Genomic DNA, 19,923 nt, shown 5'->3' with positions numbered 1-19,923 from the left:
AAAGCAAACTATGAGAATAAAACTTTTGTTTTGTAAGGACACAGCTGAGGTAAAAGACATTTGCTAAAAGGCAGCAGATCTTAAAACCTCCCCAAACTTAAAAGCAGCAAATTCAAGAATTCGAACCTCAGCCTCAGTCAGGAAAACTTTTCCTTCTACAATCCCACAATCCTCTGCCAAATAGGTCGGTGTACTTGTAAGATTTTGTTACAGGCCATCTGTCCTTGTCATGGTGGGTTTTAGTAAATCTGAAATCGAGCTGGTAGTTGTGTTGATCTGTTCCATGCTTGCTACTTCGAGCAGAGAATAAAGTTACTAAACTAGTACCTGGTTAATGCCGCCGTGCTCACAGAGACAAGGGACTACTACTCTGTCCAATGCTACTGTAATGACCAGAATGGGACAGCAAATGGTGGGAAGCTTGTGAAAGAAAGAATATTCCAAGCTGCAGCTGCTCCAGTCCTCTCTCTCTCTCTCTCTCTCTCTCTCTCTCTCTCTCTCTCTCTCTCTCGTCTTTCCTTTCTTCCTTCTCTGCCTCTGGGTTTTTCCTTTCTTTTCTCCCTCCGTCTTCTGTCTTCCCTCCCTTCATTTTCTCATACATGAACAGGAAATACATAAGTGAATGATAAAGTATCTGTGAGCATGTCAGAGAGAAAGAAGTGCCAGAGATTTTTAAGGAGGTTAAAAGGGGTGGGGGTGGGGGGGCAGGAACAATAACACGGAATTGAAATCTAAAAAGCCACTTCCTGTCTGTAGAGCAGTGTGCTTTGAAGGTGGAGTGGCAGCGGGCAGCAGCATCTATCCTTAGTACTGCCTGGCAGGCTGCTTTATCAGAGCTCGCAGCACTGGTGCAGCACAGGTACCTGGCTGGAAGCTATGGAGGGGCTGCTGCTGCTGCTGCTGCTGCTGCTGCTGCTGCTGCTGCTGCTGCTGCTGCTGTTGCTTTTGTTAGCTGTTAGTTGGAAATCTGAATGTGCTGACCCTGGAAGGCTCATGGCCAGATGTAGATCCATGTTTATACCAAATCATAACCTTTCCATCTGAGTTTTGTACCTGAACACAGTGCACGGTATTCCATGTTGCTGGGTGCTGGGGAGGTGTTTCCATGGTTGCAACTTAAAAATAATTTTCTGAGTTATATCTGAGGTGCCGCCTGCCATCAGTGGTAGCACCTCTTGACTCGGAAATTGGGGGATCACCTGTTGAAGCACTGGAGAACTGTCACCATTTTTTTCTCTTACTCTGTGGCAGAGTGTGGATCCTAACATGGGTGGGAGCTATGTGTCTCAGCTAAGACGAGTTGACTCATTTTGACAGAAGGTGTACGCACATGTGCTGATGTGTGCGTGGATGGGCTAAGGCTGAGGTGACGCACCTGCCTCCTGTGTGTGCATTTGCTGCTCGATATTGTCTTGCTCTGTCCTCTGGAGTGTGTCAGGTCGTCGTCGGTAGGGATGCCGGGCTGAGCCTCTGGATGTGAATTCACAGGGGCTGGGGTGGGCGGAGAGCATGAGAGAGCTCAAGAACAACTGGAAATCCTTCCCTGCACTGATATTGTTTTCTGATACTGTAAACTTTTAGGATCTAAAAACTCATTTTAATTTGGATCTGGGAGAATGTCTGAGCAAGGAGAACTGCCCCCGACCATACTTGAAGAAGGGCAGACGGAGCCAGAGTCTGCCCCAGAAAATGGCATCCTCAAGTCGGAAAGTCTGGATGAGGAGGAGAAGCTGGAACTGCAGGTGAGCTACAAGGATCTGTCCTTAGCCTCTCCACCTGTAGGATGTGTCTGAGACTGCATTAGGGATTTGGTCCTTAAGGGATTAGGAGATCAGTGAAGGAATCATCCCCCAATTCTTTAGGTTTTCTTCTTCTTTTTTTTCTTTTTCTTTTCTTTTTCTTTTTTTTAATGATGCCATAAAATGCCTTTAGAAATGAACCATAAAATCATCTAAGGAGCATAATTTAATTACTGCATTTGTATACAGGAGCTCAGTACCCCTTGCTAGACCACCTCGCTCAGTACCCCTGGCTAGATCACCTCAAGCTGTGTGTGTAAGGACTTTACAGATGTGGCTTTAGGCTCTCGAAGTCTTCACACAGATTCCTTATTACATGGAAAGATGGAGACACAGCTCGTACATGCCAAAGCCCGGTATTCCACTCATAGACATGTTAAGGTTCAAATCTTATTTTCAGGCAAACTGAAACTCAAGAGTCCCCAGCTGAAGAGTCAGAACACTAAGACAGATTGGGGGGAGGAAATGGGACCTGGAAACAGCTGGGGGAAGCAAGGGAGAGCCAGGATTAAGTACACACTGATTGCCACAGAAAAAAAAAGATGTTGGTCCAGGGAAGGCAAACTGAGCTTGTAAATGCTATAGATTTTCGTTGAACCAACTCACAAATGTGTTAGCCTTTCCCATGAGCCAACCTTATCAAAAGCCAATGACCACATAGTGATCAGAAGCTTTCCAGGTTGTTTCTTCTCTCTCCTGTGTTTGCTAGGAGTACAGAGGACTGAAGGTGACAGTGTGCAATGATTGGGACTTAGGCCAGGAGGGTGTCCTTCCTAGTGGTCACAATATTTTTTCTTCCATAGAGGGTATCTCCGTTATCCATGATAATGATATCTTCCCCTTTGATTTTTCTCTCCCCATCCCATTCTGTCTTTCTCTCTATCTCTTTCTGGTTTACTGTTTTTTTTGTTTTGTTTTGTTTTGTTTTGTTTTGATTTGATTTATTTCTGTTTCTGTTTCTGTTTCTGTTTCTGTTTCTGTTTCTGTTTCTGTTTCTGTTTCTGTTTCTGTTTCGACCATGCAGCGGCGACTGGCAGCTCAGAACCAAGAGAGGAGAAAATCCAAGGTAAGGATCTTCAGGGTCCCAGGGGAGTCAGCACCACAGATATCATAAATGGCACATTTCCTCTCAGAGCTGAAGATGTGCTCATATCTCAGAGGCTGGGATGGGTCTTGGCTGTCACGCTCACCTCTGTCCTTATGTGGATGCTTCTCGCTCAGAATCTGAACATCCTCAAGAGTTCCTATTTACAGTAGGAGGGTCAGTGGTGCTTTACTCCATCCACATCCATGGGAGGTTTGCTCTCGTTGTTATTGGCTAAAATTTAGAGCAGACATTCCAATCTTTCAAGTGATCTGCACCTGAAAATTGGTGGACAAGGTTGCTCAGTGCTTGGAACACCTCCTTAGTCAAAGCTTCTCCTAATTTAATTTTAATGAAAATTTGTCATGTCAAGTGTTTCTTGTGATGTTTTTAAGAAATGACATTCATTCACCCTTCTTCATGCATGAGTCGAAATCGTTAAGAACTGTTGGTGTGAGTTGGTGTTTTTAATCCTTGGCACTGGCTCCCAGATACCTCTCTTCACTCTTTTCACCCAGAACTATTTAGCACATTAGATACCGGATGGAGATGTCTGACTTGGGAATATTCAGGCAAATGTGGTGGCCATGCTTTAACAGTCTGAGAATTTTTTCTCCTTTTTTTCCCCCCCTCCTTAATCTCAATCCCCAGTCAGGAGCAGGCAAAGGGAAGCTGACCAGAAGTCTTGCTGTCTGTGAAGAGTCTGCTCGACCTGGAGGGGAAAGTCACCAGGATCAGGTATAAAAGCTGGTATTAGAAGTGATTGCATGACTACAGCTCTGTGTGCATGATCAGGTATAAACCTGGTGTTAGACGGGATTGCATGACTAGATTTCTGTGTGCATGGCCAACCACTAATTTGACATTAAATGATGTTTTGCGGGAGAAAACAGGAATTAAAGAAAGAACATTTTCTTGCTTCCTCCTGTTTATGAGACACTCTGCATAGTTTAGAAGTTTGGGGCTGGGGACATAACATAAAGAGTAAACTGTTTGCTACACAAGCAGTTGGGCCTATGTTTAAGCCCTGGAACCCACTCAAAACCTGAACATGTTGCATATACTTATAATCTCAGCACTGGGAAAATAAAGACAGACAGATTCCTGGGATCCAAGGGCCAGCCTGCTCAAGGCCTAACCAGTGAGCCCCAGGTCCCTGTGAGAGACTGTCTCAAAAAGAAAGAAAGAAAGAAAGAAAGAAAGAAAGAAAGAAAGAAAGAAAGAAAGAAAGAAAGAAAGAAAGAAAGGTAGATAGCAACCGAGGAGCAACACCTGAGACTGACGTCTGACTTCACATGCACAGGCACTTGTACTCCCAGATGTACCTCCCACAAATATGCAAATAACCCCCCACACATACACCCCCACACTCCCTCATATCCTCTACAACCAGTTTAAATGTATATCACAGGATATTGCATTTGTTTTCTTCCAGACTCTCTGAAAACTGCAAATGGAAAGGAACTCAAATGAATTTAGATTAAAACTTAATTTAAAAAAAAAAAAAAAAAAACAAATCAAATCCAGTAAGCACGGTAGTGCTGGATGTCCACCAAGGCTCTCTCTTGATAAGGCTGAACCAAATACACCCTAAGCATCCTGTCTTTATGGAGACAGCTTACCTCTCAGCTCCCCAAACGAACTTGCCTATAAATAAAACAGCACTGTTGGCTCCTAGAAGATGTAAAAAGTAGTGTCTAAGCACCCTGAACTGTGGAGAAGTGCAGTTAAGGCCTTCGGGAGTTGTTGGTTTTGGTGGTTTTTTTTTTTTTTTTTTTTTTTTTTTGACTACTGCAAAAATGGTCCAGGAAAGCATCTGAACTGATGGCGAATTTGATACTAACCAGCTGCTACACATCTCCCACATCTCCATTCTTATCTTTGATTCCCAAAACTTAAAATTCCAGGGTCCTTCACATCCTCTTTGTTACTATTTTTTTCCTTTTAACTACTATATTTATTTGCTTATGAAAAAAAATATATAGCCTTGATGCTGAAATTTTGCTTATTTTCTCAGAGGGCAAAAGCAGCCAAGACAAAAGGCAAATGATCTGTCTGAGCCCGAGGGAAGGAAAATTGATCACACAATCATTAATTTTTGTTTGGATTTCTTTGGCTTCTCATTCATCTCCCCTCTCCCGCTTTCTAATTGCAATCCTCGAAATCCTCTTTATGGACACAGAGAACATGGAGAGCACTTTCTTTAGAAAGAACCAAAAAAAATAAAAATAAATAAAGTCCTTATAGATTTTTGTCCTTAGAGTGTTTTCTTCACTAGTCTCATTTTCTTCACATGCCATTCATGTGAGAAGACACAGACAAGCTCTCATTCAGTAGCCATTACTGTGTGTCATAGACAAACCCTTACCCTTTTTCTTTTCAAACTCGGGCTCTGAGAAACGTGTGGCTTTCCTTCAGCGTTTTCTGTGTACTTCTCTTTTTAACGGAGATGAAAAAGGTGGACTGATGTGAATCCCATGCCTTGTACTAGCAATGTGAACGGCTGGCTTGTGATATACGGCATCTGACTTGTGTGAAACCCTGTAGATTGCCAGGCTCTGGGAGAAGTAAGAGCCCAGTTGTTCCTCATTCCTAATGCCAGGCAGAGGAGGCCAGGCTCTGTAGACTCCATCTGCTCTTTGTCTCTTTTGACAAGGCACAGGAGTTTTGGTAAGAGTCATTTGTATCATAGCACCCATTTCAGAGGCAGGCCTAGTGGTACCTCCACACAGTGGGTGCAAACGGTGCTTTGTTCCTGCTGGTTCTGAACCTGGAAAACAGAATTCATGTTGGAGCAGAGAATTAGGCCCCTCAAGCTTTCTGTGAACAAGCCAAAGAGTGGTGGGAATAGGAACTCGGCAGAAAAACCAACAGGCACACGCACACACACTTATATGTATATAAGCAAGTCACCCGATCTTAGAATTTATACGCAATGCCTTCACTAGAAAACACTGAACACTTAGAAAATGTGTGGACTGACTCCCAGAGAGGTATACAGTACATGGAATGTATTGCTTTCACCATGTTTGTATATTCACAGTATTTGAAAAACTGCCTTCATTTTCCTGTGTGGGAAACACTCTCTTGTTCCCCGTGTTACTTGATCTCAGACCCACACCTGATGGTTCAGTCTGTCTTTGAGTAAAGGAAGCGTGTTTTTTTTCTAATGTTATAATATTTACTGACCAGTGTGTTACTGCAACTTGAATCATTCTTTTACTGTTGTTGGGTATAAACTTATCCTGTACCAATGTATTTATTAACACTTGTATTTTAATATTGAGCATATCAATAAAAAATATTTAAAAATAACAGATTGTTTTTTACCAATGCTACAGCACTTTTTGTGTATTCTTTCTACACCACATTGTGTATGTATGTGTAGAAATGTGTTTTTTAACCTGACTAGAGTATCTGTCAACACACAGCAGCAATTTGTATATTTGTCTACAGTGGATGTCTTAGGCTTCTGATTTTGTGTATAGGATTTATTGCCAACGTGATGACTTTTCTAGATTCCAACTTAGAGAGGGCTGGATAGTTCTTACAGTTTTGAAGACAAAATGGGATCATTCTTTCATGCCCCACATGCCCACAGCTTCTCTATGAGTCCACTGATGGCCTGGCTGTTCCTCAGACACATCTCAGCTGGGAAATGGCCTAGGAATTTCCTGAGAAAGTAAAAGCAACCTCCAAACCCTAGCTCCTCCTTGAACCCCCACCGACTGCAACAGTTCTCTGTCCCTAATCATGTGAGGAATTACTACAGTAGAACTTCAGTCTTATTTGCATATCTTGTATATGTCCACCCCTACCCCCAAAATAACCTTCCAGGAGTCGGAATACCCAGCTTAGTTAAGAATCTACCATGACAGTCTTCCGTAGAGTGGAAGTTGGAGATCTTTTGTTTTGTTTTGTTTTGTTTTGTTGTTGTTGTTTTTGTTTTCTCTCAGCACCATGGCAACTTCCCTTCAGCTATCATTTCTAATGGAGGTCTCTCCTCATTGAAAACACGACCAACCTCCTGCCCAATACCATGAAGCAGTGTCATTGAGTGGTCTCTCATATACCACACCCAAAAGCCAGCTACAACTTCCCTGAGCCATCACGACTCCAACCAGCATATACTTTGCAGAAACTAAAAAAAATCCAAACAGAACATTATGGGGTGCATTCTGCTCCAAAGAAGCAAATGTGCAACTAAAGTAATGGCTACTGAGTGTCAATCAATATAAGCAGATCAGTTTCTAGGGGGAAAAAATATTATCAATGTAGACGTAGTTTAACACTGAGCTCTGTACCAAGAAGCAGCTCAGGAGAATCTGTTTGGGGAAGAATTAACTACATTTACCCAAACATAGATTTATAGATAACTTATGAAAACATAGCAGGACTCACCACATTTTCCAAAAGGCAATGCCTTTTTGTGACTGATTTATAATATTAATGACATTCATACATAAGCCCTGTGACCCCAGATCTAAGATTCCAGCGTTGCAGGGTTCAATTTTTCCTATGTGTGGGGTATCCTTCTTAGCCCAGTTTCATGGTACGATTTCTACTGTAAATTGGCTGTTGGGTGCTTTTTTTCCTCTCGGTTCTAACTGTAATTCTGACTCCTGGAACCTGTCTGTGTGCTCGTTTCTCCTTATAAGGAGCCCTGGAAGAAAATTGAAGAAGCCTTTTTTAGACATGACAGTGGCTCCAATGTGAGGAGATTAAAGGGTTCCCCTCACCCCACTACACACTTAAAAATAAACCTGTAGAGAAAAATAAGAGTTGTGATCTACAGGAGTCTAGCTTGATTAAAGTTAATATTCATGAGGCAAAGTTTAATACTCGATGTGTCTTCTGACCTCCCATTGACTTCTGGATTTCAGTTCACCGTAAAGGGCAAGTATTCTTTTTTTTTTTTTTCCTGACAGGCTTAATTTTTTTTTAACCACTTAAGAAATAGGAATCCATACCAACTTCTCATTTTTTTCAATACCTAGTAACCTCTGTGCAAAATGGAAGCCAGGCAGAGACGATTACTTCTGGCCCTAAATTATTATATTTTTTTTTTCCCCAACAGGAATCAATTCACTTACAGCTTTCCAGTTTCCCCAGCCTGCAAGAGGAGGATAAATCTAGAAAGGATGATTCTGAGAGAGAAAAAGAAAAGGAAAAGAACAGAGAGAAACTCTCTGAGAGACCCAAGATCAGAATGTTATCAAAAGGTGAATCTGAGAAACATTTCCTTACCTTGCTTAACCTGGGCACATGCATAGCCAGGAGACATTGCAAACCGACACCAGTCTTTACAGCCCTGGGCACTTTGTATCTAATTTTCCACGTGGCCCTGTATGTGTAAGAGAAAAAAAAATTAGCGACCTTGACTTTCTTTTTTTTTTTTGTTCGTTCCTGCACCCTTATTTGTATAGCTAGAGAGGTTATTTTTAGAATCACTTATTTCTTTGAATTCCCATTTGAATCTCCCGTTCTCAGTGACAAGCTGGGGAGAAAGAGGGAATTGAAATCGGTTCTTGCATTCATGTTCATTGACAACTGACTTGGATCGGCGAACAATGGTGATACATGGCTTTCTATTTTTGCTCTCACCCTTATCTTAAAAGACAGGCAGCAAGGGCCTTAGCACTTCCAAGTAATAAGCCACATGGGGGTGGAGGTCAGTAGAAGCCCTGGCACCTAGGGCTTCGGTCTCTGCATCCGGCCACCACTGCATGTTGTTTCATTTGAAAATAAAAATCATATTTCTATTTGGAAAAGAGCCATTCTTCCTAAAAGCTGCAAACATACAATCCAGAACTTTTAGACTATGGGTGTACCTCTAATTGCACAAAGTAGAAAGAAGCCAAGCTGGAATGACAAGTTACGCTGGAGACCACACTGGAATCAGAGCATCCCGGGGATGGTAGCCACTCTTAATGTTTATCCTCTGCGAACATACTCCTGCTTGGAACAGTTAGCTTCTGTCTGATAAAACTCTCAAGCTTGAGGTGTATAAGAGGAAAGTGCTTAACGTTTCTAAAATGTTTGTGTAAACCTGAGTTTATCCAGGACCAGGAGATCAAAACAACTTGAGAACATTTATCCCTTGCCATGTTTTATACTGATTCATATTTAGATAGTTTTATAACAGAACCTTCATTTTTTAAAACTGTTCTGTTTTAATAATTTAAAAAAAAAAAGGTTGTCATGGGATCACATGCTCTTGAGGTCTCTGTGGGTTGGGATGTACCTGTCATGTGGAGGCATCACCCCACTGGTTTTCGGCACAGAACACACTCCACCAGAAGCAGCAAGCACACTTCCCCTCCTCTGACACAAGGGTCTTCCCACAGTCAAGGTCTCGACCCTCAAGTCTTATTTCTGATGTTAGGTTCCTTGCGTGCAAGTATTTTCACCCTCATAACTTCCTTTGAAATTTATCTGAGCTAGAAGGAAACTAGAACCTTTTCAAACCCTGTATTCCCATTGTCCATCCTGGTAACTCAATTTCATCCTGCTGTTTGTTTCAGATTGCAGCCAAGAATATACAGATTCTACAGGAATAGACTTACATGAGTTTCTAATTAACACACTGAAGAACAATTCCAGGTAAATTTAAATTGTGAAACAAGCCTTTTGGTAGTGCTGGGGGTGGCGGGGCGGGGGAAGGCTCAAATAGAATATTACAAAATGATTAGTCAGAATACTTCTAAGACATCAAGTACAAAAACCAGATGGCTTCCTTGATGTCTCTCCTGAACTTGCTCTTCTCTGTTGATAGTCTGTTTCTCCTTGTGGATGGCTAGTCCTAATAGTTACATAGTTGCTCACTGTGTGAATTAGAGTGTACCAACTCTGCTTTGCTAACCCCAAGGACATAGTGAAGTAAAAAGGAGAGAATGCAATGGTCTTTATTACATCAGTCCATGGGTGCCTGGGAACAGGCACATAGCCATGTGTACTCAGCACTCCAGCTTGGCCTCTTTCCAGTTTCTTTCTACTTCAAGTCTTTGTTGGTTGTATTTTTATTATTCAAAAATGTACATGTTATGATTAGCATTCAAATGATGACATTTAACACCACCAAGCACTTAACCAGTAAAAGGAAAAATGAAACTTCTGAGTTCAAAGTCATGGCATGCAAAGCAAGGAGGCAACGGAATCCAAAGACAAACTAGAGTTAGGTCTGCTCTGTTTCCCCTGTTGAGTCTGATAAACTGTATTTGCTCTTTGGAAACAAAAAAGTACATGAAACTTCTCTTTTGAACATTTATTTTACAGGGACAGGATGATACTCTTGAAAATGGAGCAGGAAATGATTGATTTCATTGCTGACAGCAAGTATGTTCAATGGCAATGCCAGCTAATTCGATGACATGTCTTAGCTCAGTGTCTAAGTTAATGACTCAGTCCACAGAGTGCTGTAGATAGATAAAATGTCAGTTCATATGGTTCTTGGTATGTTCAATGGAGAACTCACTGGATTTTGGAATGGTCATTGCTTGAATCATACGTGATCCTGCCTGTTTAATTCCTGGCAAAATAGCCATAAATAGGCCCCCGCTAATTTGCTTAGAGGGGCTGTACCAAGAAGTGACCCTGTTCATTCTTATGATAGTTTTTTTAATGGGTGCCAGCTGGTTGCAGTCAGTTATGCCTGGAAATAATTGTGCTGCATTTGGTGTAAACTGGGTAATGACACATGTCCAGATAGATATCTGCAATCTCTATTATGTCATAGAGCCTGTGCCTTGCCTGCCTCGGTTGATAAGGTATCATGAACTAACCCAGAACACTTTGCGAGAGACAAAATGAATGGGTGGCTGCGAAACAGCGATGCCTACTGCAGCATGATCAATAAATCTATGATAGTGGAGATTTGTCTGTGAGAGAAGACATCAGGTGGTGTCGAAATAAAAGACGCCAAGTGTTTCTGGATTGAAGGAGATAGTGGCGTGTAAATCCCCGTAAAATATACTACTGGCATGCAATGAAGATGCCGATTTTGCTTCTCCTGCAACTCTCTTCCAGTAACCACTATAAAAAGTTCCCCCAGATGTCATCCTATCAGAGGATGCTGGTCCATCGGGTGGCAGCGTACTTTGGATTGGACCACAATGTGGATCAAACTGGAAAATCTGTCATCATTAACAAGACCAGCAGCACCAGAATGTAAGTCCCAACTTAGAGTGTGTTTACTGTTTTCTTTTCCTATCAGGGATTGGTTTATAAAGGCATACTATTCATTCCGAAATATGTGACACTAAATATGTGCAGCGCTGGTTGTCTTTCTGTCCTAGCAGCAGTGGGGTGACAGGGATCTATATAAGACCAAATGAGAACCAGGGAAGCTTGTAAACCCCAGGCAGTAAAATGAACTTGTTCCCATTGTTTATTTGTTTGTTTGTTCAGTTTTTTTACAAGCTCATAACTCTATTCTTTCTATTAGCACCCCATGAAATTACACAAAAGATAGTGGGGGAACTTCACTTCAAAATAGCATTCAGATAAAAACAGCAGGCATTGGTCTGGGAGTGTAGCTCAGTGGTAGAGGACTTGGGTGGCATACACCAAGTTTATTAGATTCCCAGGGCAGCAAACAGATAAAGCCTAAATAAGCAAGCAAGCAAGCAAACAAGCAAGCACGCAAGCAAGCAAGCGATTATGTAAACTTTCTGCAAAGGCAGGCATGATGGCATATGCCTGTGCTCACAGAGCTGTAGAGACTGAGGCAGGAGATCAGGAGTTTTAAAATAGCCCTATAGGGGATATTAAGGGAGGGTAGAGCAGGAGGGGATGGGTTAGGGGAGGAGAAATAGGTCAAGTATAGGGTTTATAAAGCAGGACACACAGACACATTAGTCCTTTTCTTTCCCTTCTTCTGATGCGGAGGAGACATGCACTTTGGGAAAAACTCAGAACAGGACACAGAAACCTTGCTTCTCAGTCCTGGCATTCTGACTGGGCACCCCAGTCTGCTGCAGTTCTTATTTGCCATCTTGGTTTCTTTACCTGTGAGCCAGAGGTCTGAGCTTGTCAGATATCTAAGTTTTAGCCCTAAAAGGACAATACTTGGTTTTTTCTCAAGATAATCACTGTCTTTCATCTTAGAATCTTTTTCCTGTCTGCACTGAGTCATCAGGAGCATCCTCCTAGGAGACTTCTTTTGCCTTGACACCTGCAATTGTCTGCTTTGAACCCCCGTAGCTTTCAAATAGTGCTAAAGCAATGTCTTTAACAAAAAGGTGTGGCACCCTCAAAAACTGTAAATCATCATTAAAAACAATAACGTTCTTTCCTTTGGGGTGTTTGGTGATCACGTGGTCTTTGTGTCCGAATGTTAGCGCAGGCACTTTTGTGTTGAATGGAGCTCTCTCTCGTGGTTAAAACAGGCTTTCTTTTCTGTTCACCGAAGATTACAGCAAGTGGGGTGGCCTCCAGATTCTCTATCTCCTGGGAGATCAGTCTGAGCTCAGCAGAGGAACAGAGACAGTTAGGGGGAGGTGCACCCAGTAAGAAGCCTAGACCAAGAGTGGCTATTATCTCCTGGGACACTGTAGTGCTTCACTTTTTTTTTTTCCTCCCAAGTTTCAAATTGCTTATATATCTGTAGAACAGTTTGAAGTGGATAATGCTTAAGAGCTCTTGAAGTTTCAGAATTATTGGGTTCCACAGTTGTATTCTACTGTGCTGGCAAAACACATCTCAAAATTTAGCAGCTTTCCACTCAATATGATTGTTGACACTGTCGCCTCCTGTCTTGACTGTTGTGGAAATTAAAGGTCACTCTTCTTTAATCCGCCACATTTTTGTTCACCCTCGAACACACCCAGCTGGTTTTGGTATATTATTGTTTATGATTTTTACACTTCATTCCAGTTTTTCTTGTGGCTTGCAGGTGCCAGACAGCAGAGAAAGACAACCTGAGGACAAAGCAGGGAAGGAATTGACTTCCTTTTTTTTTTTTTTTTTAACTGGTTCGTTGTGTTGTGCTCCAAGGTCGTGGGAAATGTGGATCTGTGCATAGATAGTGTAGATTAAGCCTGATACGATTACAACTCGTAGATAGTGGATTTGTTAATAGTTACAATGGTTTTACAGTCTCACAGTCATGGATATCAGGACATGTTTATACACTAGTTGATGGCGAGATATTATGTCTTGCGAATACTCTTGATAGTTTATTCTTGCCTGTGAAGCTCCCTTTTATGCTGTGGTGGCTCCATTTAAAGTAAATTTTAACTTAGCTAAATTTACATACAATTTGAATTTTCAAATTCAGTGTCTTTATCGGGTTAGTAACCTTTCAACTGCTTACAGGGTCAGAGCACGTTAGAACATGCCTGTGATTCTAGAAACTTCTTGACTCTCCCAGAGATTCTTGTGTTTCCTTTTGATTCTCTAGCGCCACAGTAGAATGAGATCTGTCTTTAAGGTTTTCAGTATCTGACTAACAGAAGTCCCATTGCTAAACCTCTTCCCTTCCAGAGAAGCACAAACTTTGATCATCTTTAGAAAGTTTTAGTGAGTGAACATGTACATGTGCATGCATGTCGATCTATGTGGGCCACATGAATGCAATTGTCCATAGGGATCAGAAGAGCATCAAATCTCACTAGATCTAGACTTACGGGCAGTTGTGAGCTGCCCAGTATAAATTTTGGGAGCTGAACCTGGGTGCACTGCAAAGGTAGCAAGTGCTGTCAACTGCTAAGCCATCTAATCAACCCCTGGCTTTCCATTTTCCTGAGTATTGTTAAACAGACTGCATATGTTTGCACCCAGGAGAGTGTACAATGAGCACAGGCAGGAAGTACCCCGTGACGGTGGTGAATGCTTTGGTGTCAGCACCAAATCCAGTCTGAACACCACATCTTCCTTACCATCCTTTGTTGTCCTTCCTCTGGTCAAGTTGTGCCTAACCCTATGGTAAGCCATGGATTTCCTAGGGATTAGTTGGAGCATGAAGCCCTCTTTCTCCATCCCAACCACCATGTTGTTCACCCTCTGTCATTTAAATGGCTCTTAAGGGGCAAAGTGCCAGCGGTAGAATTTGAGGGTAAACTGCTACCTCTCTGAAAAGGAGTAAGAAGGAAAGGGGGACGGAATAAAGGCTCTTTTTGAAGCGTAGCATGTTGCAGTTTTCAAGAATTGGATCATGATAACAGTACAAGCAAAGACTGTTGTTTCACGAGAATGTATAGATGTTATAGCTGTCTACTGCCAGGGTTTAGATTTGAAGATAAAAATGGACCATTAAGATCTAGGTTATGTGCCTTGAAGGTTTCAATTTCCATTTATCTGAGGGAGGGGGATTTATATTCTCTGCAAATGTGAAGGGTTGCCTCGCCAGAGCAACTGCTAGTCAATGGGAACCAGGCTAATGTTTATATGTTGTTGGATTGAAATATATTGACTCAAAGAAGGGAGAAAGCTGGGATAAGAATTCATCCCATGGTCCACTGTAAGTGGTGTGTTTGAGGAGCACCTTTCCAATGTGTTCAGGTTTCTGCAGCTCCCATGCAAATCCTTGAAAAAAATATGCATTTAAAATGTCATCGTGGCTTAGGAGAACAGGTCCAGAATATGAAGTCTTTGGATGGAGTGTGGAAATAAAGCTGAGGGAGAAGACACATTTTTCATATATTGCTTTGTTGTTTGCTTTTCTTCAGTGAGTTCTCACTCTTCTGGATAGTGTGCCTATAAATGTAGATGCAGGAATTATCGCCACTGTATCAGCTACAACTGAGTGTCATCAGCTTCCTTCTGCCATGCTTTTTCTGGATGAGGGCAGTTTAAGACATTTTAAACGGGGACTAGAGATGGTTAAGTGTTTCACAGAGAAGAAATCATTCGATATGAAATTTAGACTGCTTGGGTCATAAGGTACAATCCCTGAGAACCATGTAAAATTATGACCACCCCATGTGCACTCTTCTCTGTCATGTCCTTAGTTATCACCCATTAGCTCTCCCATGACAGAGAGGATTGGTCTCCAGAACACACTCCTGAATGATACCATCTCTCACCGAGAATCATGGCACTTCCTGTGTGTGCACAGCATCCTATGCTTTAATTCTTGGCTTATGTATGTTGTCACATCTAATACTACAAAGAGAATTTCAGTTTGGGGGCCTTCTCTATAGAGAAGAAATAATTAGGAGGACTTAGTTCTAAACCAGTGTGTATGTTTCACTGGCTTATTGAAAATTAGTGAAATATTGAAGTGACGGCTATTTCAGGTCAAATCGCGGGCACATGGGCACACAACCAGCCAGGAGCAGGAGCTACTTTGGATTTGTGAATGGAAAACAACACACACACACAGAAAGAGAGAGAGAGAGGGAGAGAGAGAGAGAGAGAGAGAGAGAGAGAGAGAGAGAGAGAGAGATGTGCACCAGTTAATCTTAAAATGCCTTGGCTAACTCAATGACTGGGCACTCCTAAACCTTCCCCTGCTACCCCGGACCCAATTAGGGAAGTGGCCAGTGGCCTCTTACAGGAAAACTCATGTGGCTTTATCTCTTGCTGCTACTGCATCCCCTTCTTCCCGAGTCCTCCTGATTCTTGCTGCATCCCACCCCATGCTCACTCAGCCATTGGTCACTGGTATCTTTATTGATAGATCAAAAAACAATTGGAGACAAGGACCTTCAGCATCTGGACACACAGATTCAAAGCATTAGCTCCAATCTCCAACAGATTTCAACCGTTTAATTCCTTTGTTGTCTGATAAGAAATTATTGAGATTTAAGGACCTGTTATTTTAAAGGTATTTTGAAGATTTACTTACTCATATATGTCAACACCAGAATCTATCTATAGTTTTATACTCCTTGCTGTACATTTCTGGCTTGTCACTTCAAGCATGTATAGCTTGTTGAAGGAGAACACCTATGAGTCATATTTATCGATAACGTTAGTATAGAAGATGAATCTACTCATTGTGTTCTTACACAGCCACTGCTATCAATAGCCATAGACGCCCATCCCACGCACAGCAGCCTCAGCTCCAGGGGCATGAGGAAACACTGTGGTGAGTGTTGGAGTGAGGTCATTGGAAGTTTTGCATTAATACTCTGAATGTTTTGGGGATCTCCAGAGAATGTGTGACTTTGTAGCAGAGAGGTATTCTTGCTGCCCCGTTGCAGTGAACAAAACTGAGGAGAGCTACTAATCAAATAATTACAGGGAAGAGAGGATTCATCTATTGGGTCTAAACAGATATACGCTAGTAATCTGCATTTATTGAGCAGTTACAAAGGACTGAGCTTTCTGTAGAGATGGTAGTTTCTACCTCTTACATCCATATAGCAAGACTCTCGTAAAAGTCATACCAGTGCCTGGACTGGAGGGGAAACTTGCTGAGAGGAAAAGAGAGAGGAGTCAAAAGTTCTTATGGGAGGTATCCAAGACGCTGCTGCTGTCTGAGTAAACATATGTACATTAGAGAATTAATAAAATCATCCCCGCTTGTAGCATTGCAGGTTTTCTCAGCCTCAGAACTAACGGAGAGAAGGAAGAGGTGAGACTGTGTGACCAATTATTTCCAGGCACACCTTCTAGTTTATCACCTGGGTCTTAATGGCTAGTGAGGAATGACTAGCCTTTGGAATTGTCTCACTTTGACTTAAAACAGCTATTTCAGTGACTGAGAAGGAGCCCTATGGTTTTGGAGTTGTTGTTGCTGTTGTTTATTTTGCCATATTCCATTAGTTCCATTGTCTGTCTCACTGAATTTTGATGGCAGCAGGGTTTATTCTCAAGCACTTTGGTTTCCCACTATTGGACTTCTCTGGTTGACCGCCAGGCTTGGTAGTACTGCCCACTGAAAATCTACAATGCAGATACTGCAGTCTATGTTACTTGTTTATCACAGAACGTCTTTATAATCTGTTCACTCTATATAATGTCCCTTGAGATGGAACCCAGAGTCTCCTGTTTGCTAGGTTAGAGTTCTACTAGTGAGCTAGTGCCCGTGCCTCCAGTCTTTTCCTTTCTTTGTAATGTTGTCATTTTTGTCTTCAGACAAGGTCTCACTATGCAGCCCAAGCTGGGCTTGCATGTATAAGCTGTTTCCTCAGCTTCCCATGTAGCTGGCATCATAAACAGGAGACTCCACGCTAGACCAGTGTCGCCATTTGGACTTTTAGATAGGACCCTAAAATTATGAACATTTTAGTTTCATAGTTTCCTACAGAATATTAATGTTTTCTATGTTACAAGTATGTGATTGTTACATTGGAAGCTCCGAGCTTTGTTTCTCTGATCTTCATTTTCTCTCTCTCAATTACTTTTCTACATTTAGCACAAAGATGTACATTGTTCTTTTTATGGAGTTATTTTTTTTCCTATTGTTCATCTCCTTCTCCTTCATGCCATCCCAGAGAAAGGATGCAGATCTGGAGTTTACCATTTGAAGACGTTAAACCATCTCCTTACACTTGCATTTCCCACAAACAACATGATTATTGCACGTGGACACCTGGGTATCTTTGCATATGGCAGATCAATTTTAACTTGTCTCGGATAATTTTCATGTTAAAAGGTTGTCATCTCTTCACAATTTCCATTTCATCTTTCACATCCGCCCACTCTCCTTGCCTCAAATTCCCTACCCTTCAGAGTGCAGAACAAAATTTGGCAATAGCAAATGCTGTGGAGGACAGTACATTCACTCTCCATAAACTGGGATAGGATGAGTCCAAAGGCTACTGTTGAGAGGACTTCCATGAGCTTGAGGCCAGCCTGGGCTACACAGTGAGTTTTAGATCTGCCTGGCTTCAAGATGTTAAAGCTAACCTGGGCTGCAGACTGAGCCTCTCAAAAGCAAAACAAAGCAACCAGCACAAACAAAAAGAGAATTAAATGCCCTTGGATTCATCTCCATCATTCTTGAGTTATGTGGTCCTTGACACTAGCCTGGAGGGATGTGTGTGTAGAGTAACTGCTCTAGAAAATACAGTTAACTGAGGTGTGTGTCAATAAAGCAAGAACAATGAAGCCTCTTCTAACTAGAGAAAGTCTCTCTAGAAAGTGCCACACATGAGATTAAAGGGCCTTTGCTAAGAAGCCCTGAAGAGGTAGCTCATTATTGTCCTAATCACAGGAGGCTGGGCCTTCCAAGGTCTCAGGGCACAAAGTCAGGACAGAGAAGCTGGGCCCAGGTGAAGGAGCACATATTCTCCGTAATGCCCTGAAGCACCAATACTTAACTGGGGGGCTTCTTGAGTGTCCACAAAGGGGAGTTTCATACCCTACAGCGGACTGTGTTTTCACTGAACCAAACCAAAACAAAGACACAGGCTTCCTCCCCTTTTCACAGTGTCCTTGATTTAGAGCTGTAAGTGGCACTATAACACACTAGTATCATGCTAGATCCATGCTTACTGGAGAGCTCTCTAGAAGACTGAACCTCCATCTAAGTGATTCTAAAAGTGGTTGGCTAGCACCCTGTCACTTCTAAACATGGTGAATCTATTGTTAGCTTTTCATAAGGTCAGTGCTACCTATCATCTGACTAGAACTCAGAGGCTTGTTCACTGAACACACTCCACTTCCTTCTCTTTATCTGAACACACTCCACTTCCTTCTCTTCATTACAGTGTGGTTTGGATACTCATGCATATGGCTTAATGATAAAATCATTATCATTGACATATTCATCTCTCTAAACATTTACCCTTGCTTTGGGAAGACACCTAGGTCCTTAATCATCTTTTAAGCTTAAATTTGGGGCTATTTGTTGATCATGGTCAAACTCTCCACCATTTCCCCCAAACATTATATTATTTCCATATTATCTTGCTATTTCCTCTGAGAATATAGACTTTGTGCATGAGGAGGGTTTTGTTTATTTATTTATTTATTTGATTATATATTCACTTAGGTCTCAGCATGGCAAGGTGTCAATCAAGTCTTTCCATCTCATAGGAGAGAAACAAAAGCCCAAGTGTGTCTTATCTGCTCTGGTCACAGACAATCAAAACCAAAGGCCAGGAGCTTGTGCCTCTCAGTCCTTGACCTTGACTTTTCAAAGGTCAAGGGAAGAATTTCCTTCCATAGAACCAATAATGTCAAGATACTAGGAAGCGAGAGGATAATTAAAGTCTTCATTCACTGCTATCCATTGGTTCACTGGCAAAATCATAATTTGCATTTGATTATTTTTAAAACTCTGCAAAGGGATTTGGAGACAGCTCAGTCAGTAAAGTGCTCACTCTGCAAGCATGAGTTCCTGAGTTTGATCCCCAGGATACACATAAAAAGCTAGGCTTGGTGATGCATGCTTGTAATCCCAGCACTGGGGAGAGAGAGGAAGGAGGCTCCCCAAGGCTTGCTGGCCAGTCAGCCTGTCCAAATTGGAAAACATCAGTCCTGTGAGAACTCTGTATTAGATAAAACAAAACAAAGAAACAAAGAGGGATCATGTCCAGAGGCATGGTACCTAAAGTTGGCTTCAGATCTTCAAACACACATGTACATGTATTCCCCCACTTGGCACACATGCACACATGCACACATGCACACATGCACACATGCACACATGCACACATGCATATGCACACATGCACACATGCACACATGCACACATACACATGCACACATGCACACATGCACACATGCACACATGCACACATGCACACATGCACACATGCACACATGCACACATACACATGCACACATGCACACATGTACACATGCACACATACACATGCACACATGCACACATGCACACATACACACGCACACATGCACACATGCACACATGCACACATGCACACATACACATGCACACATGCACACATGCACACATACACATGCACACATGCACACATGCACACATGCACACATGCACACATGCACACATGCACACATGCACACATACACATACACACATGCACACATGCACACATGCACACATGTACACATGCACACATGCACACATACACATGCACACATGCACACATGCACACATGCACACATGCACACATGCACACATACACACGCACACATGCACACATGCACACATGCACACATACACAT

General features: G+C 42.1%; 1 protein-coding gene across 28 annotated transcripts in view; it reads left to right on the top strand.

Moving 5' to 3' along the window:
• Positions 1 to 19,923, top strand: part of Arpp21 (cAMP regulated phosphoprotein 21) — a 165,609-nt gene that overhangs the window by 47,476 nt on the left and 98,210 nt on the right. For 27 of the 28 annotated variants that reach the window (XR_013105706.1, XR_013105705.1, XR_013105704.1 and 24 more), the window contains 7 exons: positions 1,582 to 1,742; positions 2,824 to 2,865; positions 3,535 to 3,621; positions 7,961 to 8,105; positions 9,408 to 9,486; positions 10,159 to 10,218; positions 10,909 to 11,049. Coding sequence is in view for 25 of the 28 variants with exons in the window: in XM_076917868.1 (XP_076773983.1) it covers positions 1,617 to 1,742; positions 2,824 to 2,865; positions 3,535 to 3,621; positions 7,961 to 8,105; positions 9,408 to 9,486; positions 10,159 to 10,218; positions 10,909 to 11,049 (680 nt within the window). In the remaining 3 variants the exon portion in view is untranslated. Of the gene's footprint in view, positions 1 to 1,581; positions 1,743 to 2,823; positions 2,866 to 3,534; positions 3,622 to 4,318; positions 4,944 to 7,960; positions 8,106 to 9,407; positions 9,487 to 10,158; positions 10,219 to 10,908; positions 11,050 to 19,923 lie in introns of those variants that run through there. The other variant, XM_076917877.1, reaches the window with a different exon arrangement.

This window comes from Arvicanthis niloticus, chromosome 21 (assembly GCF_011762505.2).
Source record: "Arvicanthis niloticus isolate mArvNil1 chromosome 21, mArvNil1.pat.X, whole genome shotgun sequence".
Classification (NCBI taxonomy): domain Eukaryota; kingdom Metazoa; phylum Chordata; class Mammalia; order Rodentia; family Muridae; genus Arvicanthis; species Arvicanthis niloticus.
The sequence above is the reverse complement of the archived record's forward strand: the minus strand, read 5'-3'. Positions and strand labels throughout refer to the sequence as shown.